At 40.5% G+C, this 16,830-nt stretch overlaps 1 protein-coding gene across 1 annotated transcript in view; it reads left to right on the forward strand.

The window, feature by feature from the left end:
* Positions 1-16,830, forward strand: part of LOC128057513 (ATP-binding cassette sub-family C member 4-like) — a 154,879-nt gene that overhangs the window by 59,666 nt on the left and 78,383 nt on the right. The window contains exons 14-20 of the mRNA XM_052649943.1: positions 1,169-1,366; positions 2,715-2,855; positions 3,581-3,618; positions 4,283-4,377; positions 7,540-7,686; positions 12,328-12,407; positions 15,944-16,094. Of these exons, the coding sequence (XP_052505903.1) occupies positions 1,169-1,366; positions 2,715-2,855; positions 3,581-3,618; positions 4,283-4,377; positions 7,540-7,686; positions 12,328-12,407; positions 15,944-16,094 (850 nt within the window). The remainder of the gene's footprint in view (positions 1-1,168; positions 1,367-2,714; positions 2,856-3,580; positions 3,619-4,282; positions 4,378-7,539; positions 7,687-12,327; positions 12,408-15,943; positions 16,095-16,830) is intronic.

Consider the following 16,830-nt stretch of genomic DNA (forward strand, 5'->3'; position numbering starts at 1 on the left):
GAGTGATTCAGGTGTGTCTTGCTTAGGGATCAGAAAATAGTGAAACATCTGCACATTATTTTATATGACTTTGTAAGGGAGGGAAACTGTGCAAGGATCTGTCACATGTGTTCAAAGATTGATTGGCAGTAGCTTAAGCTCTAATTGATGATGAGATTGGCTGTAGCTTAAGCAGTTGCCTGTTTGGGGGAAGGCTGGTTGGCTGCTTGTGGTTGGTTGGTCTTAATTTTTTTTTCTTGGATCTGAGTGCACTGATTCTGGCTTAGGTTTTGGTTTGTGGACACAGACTGCCAAGGCTTTAGAGCCACCCCAGCCCCATGGCCTCCTTGTTTAATTATTTTAAAAGGTGGAATATTGAATTTTCAGTTGGGAACTTGCTGAGTGTCTGGGGACAGTTGTAGAGACCAAGGAGAGGCCTCTGTCTGGGGCTGGTTCCTATTATCCCAGCCGGGCACAGTGACAGTGGTCAGTGAAAATTTTATGAGTGACTCTTACCTGTATGCAGATATGCTGGTCCCCACCTCTGGGTTAAGTTTCAATTTCTTTCCTGAAATATCCTCCCCAATTGACTTTTTTAAAGAAATTCTGCTTGTCACGTGATGTGCTATATGTGCTTAGTCACTCAGTCATGTCTGACTCTTTGTGACCCCATGGATCCTCTGTCCTTGGGATTTCCCAGGCAAGAACACTGGAATGGATTGCTGTGCCCTCTTCCAGGGGATCTTCCCAACCCAGGGATCGAACCCAGGTCTCCTGCATTGCAGGCAGATTCTCTACTGTCTGAGCCACCAGGGAGGCTTCTCTCAATTCCCATGTTGTCTGTAGAGATTGTACTGATCCTCCCACCAACCTCTGAGCTTTTTGCTTCCCTAAGTGCCCAGGGTACTTATGTCAATGGCCTGCATTTTAAACACATGAGCACATGTTTCTTTCATATCCCCCAGCACCTAACACAGGGTTTGACAGAGAACACAATGCTCAGTTCTATACTGAGTTGACTGGACTAGATTTTTCAACAAGAATTCAGGGATCATTTTTTTTTCTTTTTTTGACTAAAACCATAGTTTAAGGCCACATAATTTTTCTTGATTCGTATTTAGGTTGTTTTAATATTATCAAATATAAATTAATTCCTTTCAATTTTTTTTTTTTTTTTTTTTTTTTTTAGGGCAAAACAGTGAAAAGGGGAACTTACTCTGAGTTCCTGAAATCTAGGGTAGATATTCTTTCCCTTTTTGACAAGGGGAATAAGCAATCTGAACCATCTCCAGTTCCAGGAACTCCCACTCTGATCTCCAAGTCTTTGGGTCAGTCTCTACAGTCTCATAGACCCTCATTGAAAGATGCGGCTCCAGAAGACCAAGATGTAAGTTTCTATCCATCAGTGTGCCCTGGTCTTTCTGCTGTTGGTGGCCTCATGGACCTTCAGTCTGCTTCTCTAATGATATGATATCTTCATTTTTCCCAAAGTAGACCCCAAAGTTCCCAAAGTCTTATTCCATGGAATTCATGGAAAAGCATGAAGGGAGCAAGCCTGTTAGTGGTTCTCCTTTGGGTGTAGTTGGAAAATCTTATGGAGGACAGCAGTGGGTGCACTGCTGTGCATTTCTGGGTACATGTGGCTCACACTGATTGAGAACTCTTCAGTTTACCATGGTTATGTCCTACTTGCTTTCATGGCTCCCAACTTCCCTTATGCATCCAGAAGCTTTATGTGAAGACTGCCTTAGACTCAGTCCTGCTCTTGCCACAGTAAATCATCTACTTATCCTGCATGTTGGAATGTTCTAGCACTGCATATGACTAATGGTAGTATTTTACCTCGGTGTCAGATAGTTTGTGATAGGTCAGAGGTAATGTGTGCAAAGGACTTGACGCACGGTAGACACTTCGGTGTTAGTTCCTGTCCTCCTTACCCTTCAAGACCAAGAACCACATCTTATCGACCTTGGATCCCAGTGGCCAGGATAGAGTAGGACATTTTAGGCTCCCGTGACTCTGTAATGCATTCTAAGTCCTCCAGACAGAAATGCAGAAATGTACTAGATCTCCCTTAAAATACACAGATAGTCTTTGATATCCAAACCTTCAATATCCAAATCCAGGAGCCTGGATGACTCTGATAATTACTTGGATTAGCTCTTCACTTTCTAGACTCAAGAATCACTCTGAAATTTCAGAACCAAATAGACTCAGATCATACATGTGCAATGTGCTATCCAAACTGATTGCTCCAGCCCTCTCTGTGATCTCAGTTCACTGTATTTGGCTAGTATTTTGAGCCTGTGTTTTCTGTTTCTATCATTGAGTGACACAAGTCATCTAGAGGGATATATTAGCTCCGTATCATTTTGTGTGTTATTTTAGAGCAAACTTCTGCGTTTATACATTAATTGATTTTGTTGTATGTGTGCTGAGAGTCACGATCTGTTTTAAGCAAAGCTACCCAACAGTGAATAACCTCGTGCAAATGTTCTTTTATTTTTAATAGAGTCCTAGGAGTGGGATGGCTGTGTCCAGGAGTAAACGTATATGTGGTTTGCCCAGATATTCCCATACCCTTTTCCATAGGAGATGGACCATCCTGCGCTCCTGCCAGTGCATGTGATGTGTCTGTTTCCCCACAGTTTTGCAGTGGAGGGCAGTGTTGAACTCTTGAAATTTGGGGTTCATTATATAAAATTTCATCTCTCACTGCCATGTTTCCTTTCCAGACTGAGAACATACAGGTTACACTACCTCTAGAGGACCAATTGGAAGGAAAAGTAGAGTTTAAGACCTATGCAAGTTACTTCACAGCTGGTGCTCCCTGGCCTGTCATCATCTTCCTTATTCTGGTAAACATCGCAGCTCAGGTACGTAAAGGTTGATATTTGCATACTATTTATACTGTATTTTATGATTATTTTTGTGTATTAAGAGATTTATCTCAATGAATTAGCTCATGAGGTTGTGGGATCTAGCTTGGTGAATGTGAAATCAGAAAGGCAGGCCTGCAGGCTGGAACCTCAGTCAGGAGCTGACCCTGCTGTCTTGAGGCAGAATTTCTTCCTCCTCCAGGAGGCCTCAGGTTTTGCTCTTGGGGCCTTTGCCTGAGTGGATGAGGCCGCCACAGTGTTGAGGATGGTCTCCTCTACTTAACTTCTGATGATGGATGTGAGCCACATCCACAAACTACCTTCACAGCAACATCTAGACGAGTGTTTGGTTGAATCACTGGAGACTGGCCCAGCCAAGCTGACACCGGAACTGACCATCACTGTACCTGTCAAGCTTTTTGCTTTGAAAAATCCCAACATTTGTACTGTTATTACTGCCTTTTGCAGTCCACTTGGATTTGCATTGACATACATTATATTTGGGGAGCAAAGCCTTCTAGGGAAAAGGGGATTTCTTTTAAAGATATTAACTTGTAAGTTGCCCTCCTCTGACCTGTGGTCATCTGGGGAGGGGGCTTGGTGAAAACCTGAGCCGGAAGGACCATCTCTGTGTTCTGGAGCTTTTCCATCCCCCATCCTGGTGAGCAGGGTGTGAGGCTCAGTGATGTCTGTGTCTGAGTGACTGCTGTTTCCTGCTCCAGGTTGCCTACGTCCTGCAGGATTGGTGGCTTTTAAACTGGTGAGTGATTCCTGGTCTGACTGAAAGTGCTGAAAGTCTACTTGAAGCCTCACTTTCCCACAGAGTCAGGGGGACTGACCCTCATATAGTTTCCCTGAAGAAAGATGAAAGTTCCTGTGGGTGGCGTGTGATCCCCCATGATCTCTCCCATGTCCCTCCTTTTAGCAGCTTCACAGAAAGTTTTTTTTTTCTTTTTTTGAACATTTAATATTATATTGGAATATAGCTGATCAACAATGTTGTGATAATTTCAGATGAACTTCAAAGGGACTCAGCCATACATATGCATGTATCCTTTCTCCCCCAAACCCCACTCACATCCAGGCTGCCACATAACACTGGGCAGAGTTCCATGTGCTATACAATAAGCCCTTGTTGGTTACTTGTTTTAAATCCAGCAGTGTGTGCATGAGCATCCAAACTCTCTAACTATCCTTCTCCTCGGCAACCATAAGTTCCTTTTCTAAGTCTGTCTTCACAGACAGTTTTGAAAACTGAAAGTCGTGTTTCAGATTTTTAAAAGGAAGACACACAGAGGGCCTTGTGAGCTGGGAAATGCTTTGCAGCATAAAATACATTTCTTGAATTGAAGTAAATTGTTTGATATTTGTGTAAATTTTACGTATAATCTATAGTGTAATATTTTTTCTTCCCTGTTCCATAGGGCGAATGTACAAAGTGGCCTGTATTTAGGGACATATGTAGAAGAAGCTGCAGATGTAATGTTTGTGCTGTACTGGTTCTTAGGAGTTTATTCAGGTAAAGTTGTGTCATCTGCTCCATTATAGCAGAGTCTAAGGTGTTTATAATGAGTCTGTGTGATAAACTAGGGCTTCCAAAGTAATTTAGCAATGTCTTAACTGATTGTCTTAGTCTCATTTACTCTGTGAATTAATTAGAGTAATTATTTTAAAGATCTACTTGAAGAAAAGAGGTTGAATAAAGACTCTTAATTTGCTCTGTACTGGATTTTGGTAGTTAAACCAGGATTGCACATTCAGAAAATAAGCCCCTGGCAAATACATGGCTATTGTCTATTAAATAGATTGCTTTAGCTAAATCTTTTATCTCTATATGGATGGGTAAGGGGATGAGAAATGAATCCCCACCCTGTGGTTCAGGTTGTTCCAATTCAGTCTAAATAACCCCTGGCTTTTATTGATCTTGGGTGAAATCCTCTGGCAGCATGGGCCCCAGATAAAAGCATTATTCCCTCCCAGGTATGCAAACCTCCCCTTTACCACACTGGTCATCTCTTGGGCTTCACTAATTACTAGAGAAGCTAAGCAGGGGAAATCCAGGGCCTGGGATTAGATTCCCCCTCTTTCTTACCTTGAGATCATAGTGTTGTCTTCTCCCCAACTGTGTGATTAATTTTACATTTGGTGTGTCAGACTAATATTAGCGTGATTGTCTCTATTCACAAGAATGTTTAGAATATATATCGCTTTATGTACTACTTAAAGGGTATCTTCACCTAAAATTTTAAATATCTTCTTTATCTATTTATTTGTTGATGGACATTTAGGTTGCTTCCATGCCATGGCTTTTGTAAATATTGCTGCTATGAATATTGGGGTACATGTGTCTTTTTGAATTATGGTTTTCTCAGGGTATAGGCCCAGTTGTGAGATTGCTGGGTCATATAGTAGTTGTATTTTTAGTTTTCTAAGGAACCCCCATACTGTTCCCCATAGTGGCTGTATCAATTTACATTCCTACCAACAGTGCAAGGGGGTTGCCTTTTCTCCACATTCTCTAGCATTTATTGTTTGTGTATTTTTTGATGATGGCCATTCTGACTGGTGTGAGGTAATACCTTATTGTAGTTTTGATCTACATTTCTCTAATAGTGATATTGACCATCTTTTCATGTGCTTCTTGGCCATCTGTATGTCTTCTTTGAAGAAATGTCTATTTAGGTCTTCTGCCCATTTTTAATTTTTTTTTTTCCTGCATGAGCTGCTTGTATATTGGGGAGATTAATCCCTGTCAGTTGCTTAGTCTGCAGTTATTTTCTCCCATTCTCAGGACTGTCTTTTCACTTCATTTATGGTACATATATACACTGGAATATTACTCATCCATAGAGAGTAATGAAATTGGGTCCTTTGTAGAGACGTGGATGGACCTAGAGTCTACCATGCAGAGTAAAGTAAGTCAAAAGAGAAAAACAAACAAAATACTTATATTAATGCATATATATGGAATCTAGAAAAACGGTACATACACACCTATTTACAGGGCAGGAATGGAGTCGTAGATGTAGAGAACAGATGTGTGGACACAACGAGGGGTGGGGAGGTGGGGAAGATGAACTGGGAGATTAGGATTGACATACATACACTACCAGGTGTCAAACAGATAGCTAGTGGGAAGCTGCTGTATAGCACAGGGAGCTTAGCTCAGTGCTCTGTGATGACCTGGAGGGGAGGGATGGGGGGATGGGAGGTCTAAGAGGGAGGGGATATATGTATACATATAGCTGGTTAACTTCATTGTACAGCAGAAACTAACACAACAGTATAAAGCAACTGTACCCTAATAAAATTAAAAAATAAATAAATAAAAATTTAATATCCTCACAGAAAACACTTGTCAAAGTTTGCTTGTACAAAGAAAAGAGTGTGTTATGTAAAAATCCACTCATTGAAATCTGGCATTTATTTTGTTGATTACTTGTCAAGAAAATTGAATCCACCCGCAGTTTACCTTCTGAATTGGTGGACAATGAGAGCTTAGAGAAGAAGGAAGGGATTCTGTTGCACATCCATATAGGATGGTGGGCTAAGGCAAAGGCCTGTTAATGGAATTCAGGAATTTGAGCAGCTTTCAAAATTTAAATAATACTGGTCAGCTGAATGGAAAAAGTGCTTGATGGAATGTTTATTACAGAAGTTACCCCAACTCTATTTAGCATTGTGAGTTGAAGAGATGTTTAGAGGACTCTTTTAATTTTTATATGCATAGTAGTGTTCATTTATGTTATTGATAAAACATAAATTTGCATGATTATATTTGTTTACAAATGCTTTGGGGTTCTATCAAACACTTAGTGAGAGATTAATTGTTTGTTTAGGTTAATTATCTCTGCCAGAATATAATTTGTAGTTTCTTACAATTCAGTTATTTAAGAGATTGTCCACTTGCAACTTAACATGGTCTTTTTATACTCTTTAAAGTTACTTGGGCCTAGAGTAGCTACTTTATTTTTAATATTTTAAATTTTTATTCATCTTTATTTCAGTATACTCACCAATGTTGTGTTAGTTTCTGTGGTACAGAAAAGTGAACCAATGATACAATATCCTCTCTTTGGATTTCCTTCCCATTTAGGTCACCACAGAGCATTTAGTAGAGTTACCTGTGCTATACAGTAGGTTCTTAAGAAGCTACTCTACATGGAAGTAAATTTCCTTGTAAATTATAGGGAAATGATAAATCATTTCTCCTATTTCCTGTGAATTCACATGCTGGTACCAAAGCATACCTCACTTTTAGATTGTGGGACATGTTGTAAATAGTGAAATTTGAAATGTGGAGAGATCAACTACTTTTTGCAATTATCAATCTGGTGAGTTTTTATTACAACTTGTAATTGAATTAGGAAAGTTTAGAATGAAACTGTAGGTAACAGATGATATTTTTACCCCTGTGTTATTTCTATTTAGTGAGAGTGAAACATTGATTTTTATATTCTTCTTTATAAATGTATTTTGTGAAAGCATTAAACTCTTATAGAATTTACTATATATATATTTGCATATATAAAATTTTATTTATTCTATGTGTATGTAAATTTCTGTGTAAATTTTACCTATAGAATTAAATGCATCATATCTTTATAAACTGCCTACCATGCTTCAGCACTGTTGAGGATTAGACAGAGATCTTGTGCTGATTGATGTTTCTTTATTTCAGGGTTAACTGTATCTACCATCCTTTTTGGCATCACAAGGTCTCTGCTGTTATTCTACGTCCTTGCTAATGCTTCACAAACTTTGCACAACAAAATGTTGGAGAGCATTTTGAGAGCTCCGGTATTATTCTTCAATAGAAATTCAATAGGTAAGTCAGACATGAAGCTTCTCAATGAATATGTCTTATTAACACATTTAGTGCCTGATTACATTTTCATATTTGAAAATGGAAGATATGCTTAGGAGAAAATCACTGTCCATGTTTTTTCATTTTCTACAAAAAGCTTCATTGATAACTTTTCTTGGTAGGGAAAAAATCTAGATATAGGAGCATATAAGCTTTTATTCCAACTTATGCATGTCTGTAAAAAAATTAATGTTTACTTTGCAGGATGATTTAGGACTCCATTTGTTATATATACCCAATATACAATGCAAATGTGTTGAAATGTTTTTGACTAGTTGTTGGGACGTTGGCCGTGTTACATGATGTTAAGCTAACTAGGAAGGACCTTCTTCAGAAACATCTCTACAGGAGACAGGCTGTGTGTTTCTTTCTTTCATTGCCCCTCCATTTCTGGGACCACAGAGCTCTGGCCTGTGCTCATATTTTGAATTGTACCTGAATTGTAATGGAAAATTAATTTAAATGCAAAATCAGTTAAATGTAAACATCCTCTTCAATAAAATCAACCCTCTAGTTTTACAGTGGAGTTTTGGTTACATTTAAGAGGTCTTGTGGTACATAGCAGGTGGATCTTCATTACTAAGTAAGAGTGTCCCTGAAGGTTTCCCAGTGGTTGCTTCCTCCACTCTGAGGCCTTTGACCTGTCTTGCTTTGGAAGGTAGTCTCATGACCTGGGTTTCTACAAACAGTTCATCAGCATATATGCCCACTCTGTTCAGTTGGTTAGACTTGTGTTGAGGCCCAGGGCAGCTTTGTTTTTGTAGGTCATGATTGACAGGACCTGTCAAGGCAGGGATGTGACTGGAGAGAAGACAGGAGCTGCCTGGTCATCAACTAGCTGTGTGATCAAGGTCAAAGTAGGTAGATACTACTGGAGGCAAATCTCCAGGCAGGATATTGTCATGGTTATAAGTATGGACTCTGGAGCCAGCTTCTTGGGTTCAGTCCTGGTGCTAGTTACTAACAGTAATAGCCAGTTATATTTATGTTAATAGTTATGTGCAAGTTATTTAATTTCTCTGTGTCTCAATTTTCTTACCTATAAAATGAGAATATTATTCACACACCAATATCTTGATTTTTTCGGCATTAAGCAGGTTAATACATTCACAGCATTTAGCACACGGGCAGTACCTAATGAACTTTAGTGAGGATAATGACATAGTGTCTGGGAACTTCCTCTTCTGTGAAATGGGAATAACTGCTGTCCTTCCTGTTTGACAAGGCTATTGTTTGAGGATTAAATAAGACTGTTTAGGGCTGCATCTTGCACAGATTTATTCAACACATGTTGTTTAGTCCAGGCACTGTGTGGAGCACAGGATGGTAAGGTGCAGAGGCTCACTCAGATCTCATCATATTTTGAAGCCATACTAAGGAAGTGATTGGAGGAGTCCATGCTATTGTGGCTGTGAAGCCGTTCTACTTTGCCTGTTAATGTGAAAGCTATGGTCATAAATTTGGGAGCATCAAGTGGGACTGAATTTCTGTTATCACAGTCCCTGAGTGCTCCTGACCACAGTTCAACAGGCTGATGATGACCTGTAGGCTTCTCCAGATGCTGATGTATTTGTTATTCAAGGATTTGGAACCAAGTTTAAATCTTCAAGGTCGGTAATCCTAGAGCAGCAGACATACCAGTGTATATCTTGTCTCCCCATCCTGTGTCCATTATCAGAACTTCTTTCTTTCAAGAAATAGAAGCCCAATTACGTGCTGCAAAGATATGCCCAAAGGTTTCAGGGCATCACTTATTTACTCTTTTGGTGGTACCTTAAGTTGAACTTTTCCCTGTGTTTATTTTCAAAAGTAGAATTTGTAATAGACTGTTTATGGTGTCTTTGTTTCTGGAATGTGATGGCATGAAGAGAGAACCACATGGAGTAGTGTTACTTGTTACCAAGTTCAAGCTTGCTCTGCTCGCCTCACAACGCCAGTAAGTCTTACAGATGATGTGTTAAAGCAAGAAATAGCGACTTTATTTGGAAACTTTGCAGACTAATGTCTCAAAATAACCATCTTATTGGGGCCTGGATGCCAGGTTCTTTTATAGAACACAGAGGAGAGGAAGCGAGGAAGTAAAGCCATTTACCTTGCAAAATTAGAGGGAATTTGTTAATTTTTTCTTTTCTACAGCTATTCACAGATGGTGAGGGTCAGATTGTCCCCCTGTGAGCTGAAAAAAGCCACTTTAGTTTAACTTTGAGGCAGAGGGGCAGGGTTTCCTGACAAAAGCAGTGAACAGCAATGGTCAAAGAAACAGATCCAGCATGGAGTCAGTATTGGCTCCTCCTTGTTGCAGTTCCTTTGATGTGCACCCCCCTATCTGGGGCCAGTACCCTCTGCTTTCTCCTCCTCCATCTCCTCAGGGTGCACCGCCCTTGCAGGGGTGGCTGCAGAGTCCTCATGGCTGCAGAATCCTTTGTTTACTGATGTGGCAAGTGGTGTTTTAAGTTCATACTAGATATTTAATAGAAATTAGTTCTCATGTTACAATCCTGAAACATTTATATATATATATTGTTGTGGATATATTATTGTAGATTCTGAAAAGGGAAATAAAATCAATGATAAGTGATGCTTAGTCATTTAGTGATATATTTGTTTTCCTGCCTACATCCCTCTGATCTTCTTAGATGCTTATTCATTAAGTCTATGTTTGTCACACCTGGTACACCTCTGAAAATAATGACTTTATTACCCCAGTAGTAAACTCACAACTTGGAAATGGTCAAAACTCACAGTTTCCCCAAATGTGAGGTGCTGTGAATGATCTGGAGGGAAAAAATTACAGAGAGGTTATAATTATGTTGATTTAAAGAGTATCGCTAGACTGGAAGAAACACAAGCTGGAATCAAGATTACCAAGAGAAATATCAATAACCTCAGGTATGCAGATGACACCACCCTTATGGCAGAGAGTGAAGAGGAACTAAAAAGCCTCTTGATGAAAGTGAAAGAGGAGAGTGAAAAAGTTGGCTTAAAGCTCAACATTCAGAAAACGAAGATCATGGCATCCAGTCCCATCACTTCATGGGAAATACATGGGGAAACAGTGGAAACAGTGTCAGACTTTATTTTTTGGGGCTCCAAAATCACTGCAGATGGTGACTGCAGCCATGAAATTAAAAGATGCTACTCCTTGGAAGAAAAGTTATGACCAACCTAGATATCATATTCAAAAGCAGAGACATTACTTTGCCGACTAAGGTCCGTCTAGTCAAGGCTATGGTTTTTCCAGTGGTCATGTATGGATGTGAGAGTTGGACTGTGAAGAAGGCTGAGCGCCGAAGAATTGATGCTTTTAAACTGTAGTGTTGGAGGAGACTCTTGAGAGTCCCTTGGACTGCAAGGAGATCAGCCCTGGGATTTCTTTGGAAGGAATGATGCTAAAGCTGAAGCTCCAGTACTTTGGCCACCTCATGAGAAGAGTTGACTCATTGGAAAAGACTCGTGCTGGGAGGGATTGAGGGCAGGAGGAGAAGGTGATGACAGAGGATGAGATGGCTGGATGGCATCACTGACTCGATGGACGTGAGTCTGGGTGAACTCCAGGAGTTGGTGATGGACAGGGAGGCCTGGCATGCTGTGATTCATGGGGTCGCAAAGAGTCGGACATGACTGAGTGACTCAACTGAACCGAACCGAAAGAGTATCACTTGGGAAAACTAATCATGATAACTAAAGCAAAGTTAGTGTAACATTACGATTGATTTAGGTATTTTGCAACTGTTTATTTACCAACTTAGCACTTGGAATGAGTCTTAGATGGGATGGCTCTAAAGGGAGGGAACATTCTGAAATCCACCAACCCTTCTTGATACTGCCACAAGAGTCCCCCATTCTTTTAAAAATCAGGGCTCAGTTTCAACTCCCCACCCAATGCCATTTGGTGGTACTTTTGTTTCTCTTTAGGTATCATCCTGTTTTCTCTTTCCTTTTACACAGACATCAGCTTATTTCATTTGAATTTATAATATATAAAATTTGCTGTTTAATCATTAAATCATGTTCGACTCTTTTGTGGTCCCATGGACTGTAGCCCATCAGGCTCCTCTGTTCATGGAATTTCCTGGGCAAGAACACTGGAGTGGGTTGCCATTTCCTTCTCAGGGGATCTTGATGTCCCAGAGGTTGAGCTTACATCTCTTTTGTCTCCTGCATTGGCAGGTGGATTCTTCACCACTGAGCCGCTAGGGAAATCCAATACATTAAATATTTAATAGGTGTCTTTCTTTTTTTTAAGATTTATTTATTTATAGTTGCATTGGGTCTTTGTTGCTGCACACGGGCTTTCTCTACTTACAGCAAGCAGGGCTGCTCTTCATTGTGGTGCTCCCGCTTCTCATTGCAGTGGCTTCTCTTGTGGAGCTCAGGCTCTAGGCACAGGGGCTTCAGTAGTTGTGCCGCACAGGCTTAGTTGCTCTGTGGCATGTGGGATCTTCCTGGACCAGGGATTAAACCTATGTCCTCTGCACTGGGGACACTACCACCAGGGAAGTCCCTAAATACATATACTTTAAACAAATAGTGTTTTGATTTGTTTGTGAATTTTTTTCCTATCTGAGGAAATGAGTAATTTCTCATATCCTGTTCTTGCAGGAAGAATTTTAAATCGTTTCTCCAAAGACATTGGGCATATGGATGACTTGCTGCCCCAGATATTTCAAGATTTCATCCAGGTAATGTACCAATCCTCTCAGAGTTCTTACAGGGAATAGTAGAGTGCCTGTTTCTCAAGGCCATTTCAGAGGGGCTGAGGGTGGGCCTTTCAGCCTGGCAATGTGTCCTGTTATCTACTGTAAGGTCTTGTTTGTGAGAGAAAGGTACAGCTGTGATTGGGAGGCTGAGTTAACATGGGAAACACCTGGGGCAGGAGTGGCTACACAGTCACGTCAAGGTTTGTCTGAAGTAGTGACATGCTGGGCAATTGGTTCTCCCTCTGCCTTCCAGCTGTCTCACTGGATTCCCTTTACTGTGAGCACATTTCACAATATAGAAATAATCACCTCTCATGGAAAGATAGCCTAGATTAACTAAATTATGCATTGTATCAGGCTTCCCAGGTGGTTCAGTGGTGAAGAATTTGCTTGTCAGTGCCGGAGATGCAAGAGATGTGAGTTTGATCCCTGGGTCAAGAAGATTCCCTGGAGGAGGAAAGAGCAACCCACTCCACTATTCTTGCATGGGGAATTCCATGGACAGAGGAAGCTGGTGGGCTACAGTCCATGGGGTCACAAAGAGGTGGACATGATTAAACACGAGCTGATACATTGTATTACCACAGAGGACAAATATTTACTGCACTATTTTATTTGGATAAAGCCAGGTGTGGTTACTTACAAAGAGAAGAGTGGTAAAAATAAGGTAAAATTCATACTTTAGCAAGGACAGTGTTGTTGTTGTTTAGTTACTAAGTTGTGTCCAACTATTTTGTGACCCCACGAACTGTAGCCCACCAGGCTCCTCCATCCATGGGATTTTTCAGGCAAGAATACACGAGCAGGTTGTCATTTCCTTGCCCAGGAGATCTTCCTGACCCAGGAATCAAACCTGCATCTCCTGCATTGGCAGGTGGATTCTTTACCACTGAGCCACCTGGAAAGTCCAGCAAGTACAAGAGAGAGCAGTTATTGAAGATATAAGGCCTTTAAACCAGTAATTCAATTCCGTGATCAAAGCCATCTCATAAAATGTCTTTTGTTTTTGTAGGCAGTTTTTCTTTTAACAAGTTGATTGCTCTGTCTTAAAGGGTATTAAAAAAAAAAAGAGAGAGAGAGACCTACAGGAATACTGTCTATCCAGCCCCTGTTTTGTCTGTGAATTTGAGGTTCTAAAGAATGATGTTGGGTCATCTCAGTTCTCATTTCTTTGTTCAGTACTATTGCTCATGTGGAGTGTTTTTTTCTGTTATTTAATATTGTCAACATTTTAGTGATTAAATCTGTGGGGAATTTTCATTTTCTTTCCAGTTGTTAATTTCAGAAGTGAAATGCATTATCAAAAGCGGAGTGTAGAAATTCAGCAGTCAATATCTGACTGCAGACAGTGTAGCCTGTGGGCATGGCTTTCACTGTTACCAATGTGAATTAAGCTGAGATTTGGAGGTAGAGTGCTTTTACTGCAGAGATGTCTCTTCTTCTTCTTCTTTTTTTTTTCTCTTCTGCAAACTTATTTTATAAGTGCGTCCTTCTGAGTTTAACTACATAATTTATCCCCGGAAACAAATCTTCCCTAAAAACAATGTTACATTTTAACAGTGATTGTGAATAACTTTGAAAAGATTTTGTGAAAGGCTCTGTATCTTTGTTAATGACAAGCTAGGCCAAGGTTGGGTTTCCTCCATGTGCACAGTATATGGTTAGTTAGTGGTCATAATCAGAATCGTCACATATTTTTGCATGACATATAGAAGGACAGTGATAGAAGCTACCTGATTTCTGTAGGATCCAAACTCAGTAATGAGGAGATAAAATTCTAGTCTCACTGATTTTGAATCCCAGCTTTGCCCTGTATTTCAGTTATCTTGAAGTTGAAGGTGGAGGCATCCTGCAGGTCATTGGAAGTAAGAGTCTGGTGTTCGAGGGAGAGACCTGGGATGAGCATGGAGTCTGTGTAGTTTTCATTGAGCAGGTAGTAGCTGAATCTGTGAAGATGACAACCCAGGGAGAGTGAAGCAGTTTTAGGGGTCAAGATAAGAAGGTTCGATACTCAGAGAGAAAGCAGAGAGAAAGGGGAGGAGAGGAGACCCACAATGAATAGCAAGGGAGAAAGGAGGAAGTAGATTGGGGAGCCAAGGAAGGACGAGTCTGTTCAACTCAAATAAGAGGGTGAGTCTGTGGAAAATTGTTGGTTGATTTTGAATCAGGAGGCTTCTGGTGACTCAAGGAACAGGATACAGATGGGAGGAGGCCAGACTACAAAGGGCTGCAAATCCAGGAGGCATGGAAGGAGTTGAGGTGAAGACAGGCTATTTTTGGAAGGAGTTTGACTGAAGCAGGAGAGAGGTCCATCTGGAATGTAGGGTCTGAGGATATATTGCTGGTTGTTTGGATTTTAAGTTTGTGAGTCAGGTGTATGTGAGGTGGTGAGGGTATTTCCCTCTCTCCCTCCTTCCCTTCAACAAACAGGATAAATTTGAGGTCCTGAGGTACAGGTGTGAGTCACTTATGAAGCCCTCCCCTTGTGGGTTTCCTCCAGTCCCCCAGGGGAGGAAGACATCTAGAAACTCACTCCTTGATGCTTCTGGACTCCTAATTGTGGGAGCTCTATCAAAAAAATAAAGATCATGGCATCTAGTCCCATCACTTCATGGCAAATAGATGGGGAAACAATGGAAACAGTGACAGAATTTATTTGGGCTCCAAAATCACTGCAGATGGTGACTACAGCCATGTAATTAAAAGATGTTTGTTCCTTGGAAGAAAAGCAATGACAAACCTAGACAGTGTATTTAAAGCAGAGACGTTACTTTGCCAACAAAGATCCATCTAGTCAAAGCTATGGTTTTTCCAGTAGTCATGTATGGATGTGACAGTTGGAACATAAAGAAAGCTGAGTGCTGAAAAATTGATGCTTTTAAACTGTGGTTAGGAGAAGACTCTTGAGAATCCCTTGGACAGCAAGGAGATCAAACCAGTTCAGTCCTAAAGGAAATCAACCCTGACTATTCATTGGAAGGACTGATGCTGAAGCTGAAGCTCCAATACTTTGGCCACCTGATGTAAAGAGCCAACTCATTGGAAAAGACCCTGATGCTGAGAAAGATTGAAGGCAGGAGGAGAAGGGGATGACAGAGGATGAGATGGTTGAGTGTTATAGCTGACTCAATGGACATGAGTTGGAGCAAACTCTGGGAGATGGTGAAGGGCAGGGAAGCCTGGTGTGTTGCAGTCCATGGGGTCACAAAGAGTCAGGCTCAAGTTAGCAAGTGAACAAGAATACTGAGAAAGTTCTTTTTTTTTTAATTAAAAAAAATTATTTATTTTTTACTTTACAATTGTACAAGAATACTGAGAAAGTTCTTATCATAGTGTTTGGTTCATATAATAAACATCATGAGGACCTCCTATAGTTTTATTTCTTAGGATGTGAAAGCATTCCTTACCGTTTCAACAAGTCTTTCGAGCAAAGGAGTTTAATACTAACAAAACAGCCAATTAAAGTTTGACAAGTGTCCTTCCTAAGGAGGCCTCTGTATTTATTTTTGCCATTTCAGACGTTTCTACTTGTGATTGGTGTGATGGGCATGATGGTGGCTGTGATTCCTGGGGTTGCTATACTTGTGATTCCGTTTGGCATCATTTTCTTTGTTGTCCAGTGGTATTTCTTAAGGACATCACGAGATGTGAAACGCCTGGAATCTGCAGGTGAGTACCGGGGCTCTCAGGTTGGGATGGCAATACAGGCTGGCTTCCATTTATGCTGTGATTAACCATACCCCTGAAATTCCACAGAGTCTATCTTCTGGAATTTCTCACGAAGTTGACATTATTGAATGTGATGGCCACCGTGAGTCAGTGTGGCCTTTAACAGGTCAGTTGCAGCTTTGCATTTTAGCACAAAGAAGATGAATGTGAGCACGATGAGGACAGGGACCGTTCTGTCTTGTTTATGACATACTGCCTAACAGATTATCCACTCTATAAGTACTTTCCTTAAAAATAAAATATTTCATCATGTTGGAACTAATGTAGAAGGAAAATAGGAGTTTTTCTTCTCCTAAATATTACATTTTTTCTTCTCCTACTAGAAATGACAAGGATAGCAAAAGATTAAGAAAAGGAAAGGAGACATTAAGGAAATGTATATCAGAAGTGATATATTTGAAAAATGCATTCATTTACATGTCCGAGTAAGTTGCAGCTGTTAAATGTATTGGAAGTGAAGTGAAGTCGCTCAGTCGTGTCCGACTCTTTGCGATCCCATGGACCGTAGTCTACCAGGCTTCTCTGTCCATGGGATTTTCCAGGCAAGAGTACTGGAGTGGGTTGCCATTGCCTTCTCCAGGGAAATGTATTGGAAAGATAAGTCCTATTATTTTCAGCTTCATTCTTTATCATCACCAGTATTTTGAGTGATCCCACACTGTTTGTGCTCCCTCCT

This window comes from Budorcas taxicolor, chromosome 12, assembly GCF_023091745.1.
Source record: "Budorcas taxicolor isolate Tak-1 chromosome 12, Takin1.1, whole genome shotgun sequence".
NCBI classification, from domain to species: Eukaryota; Metazoa; Chordata; class Mammalia; order Artiodactyla; family Bovidae; genus Budorcas; species Budorcas taxicolor.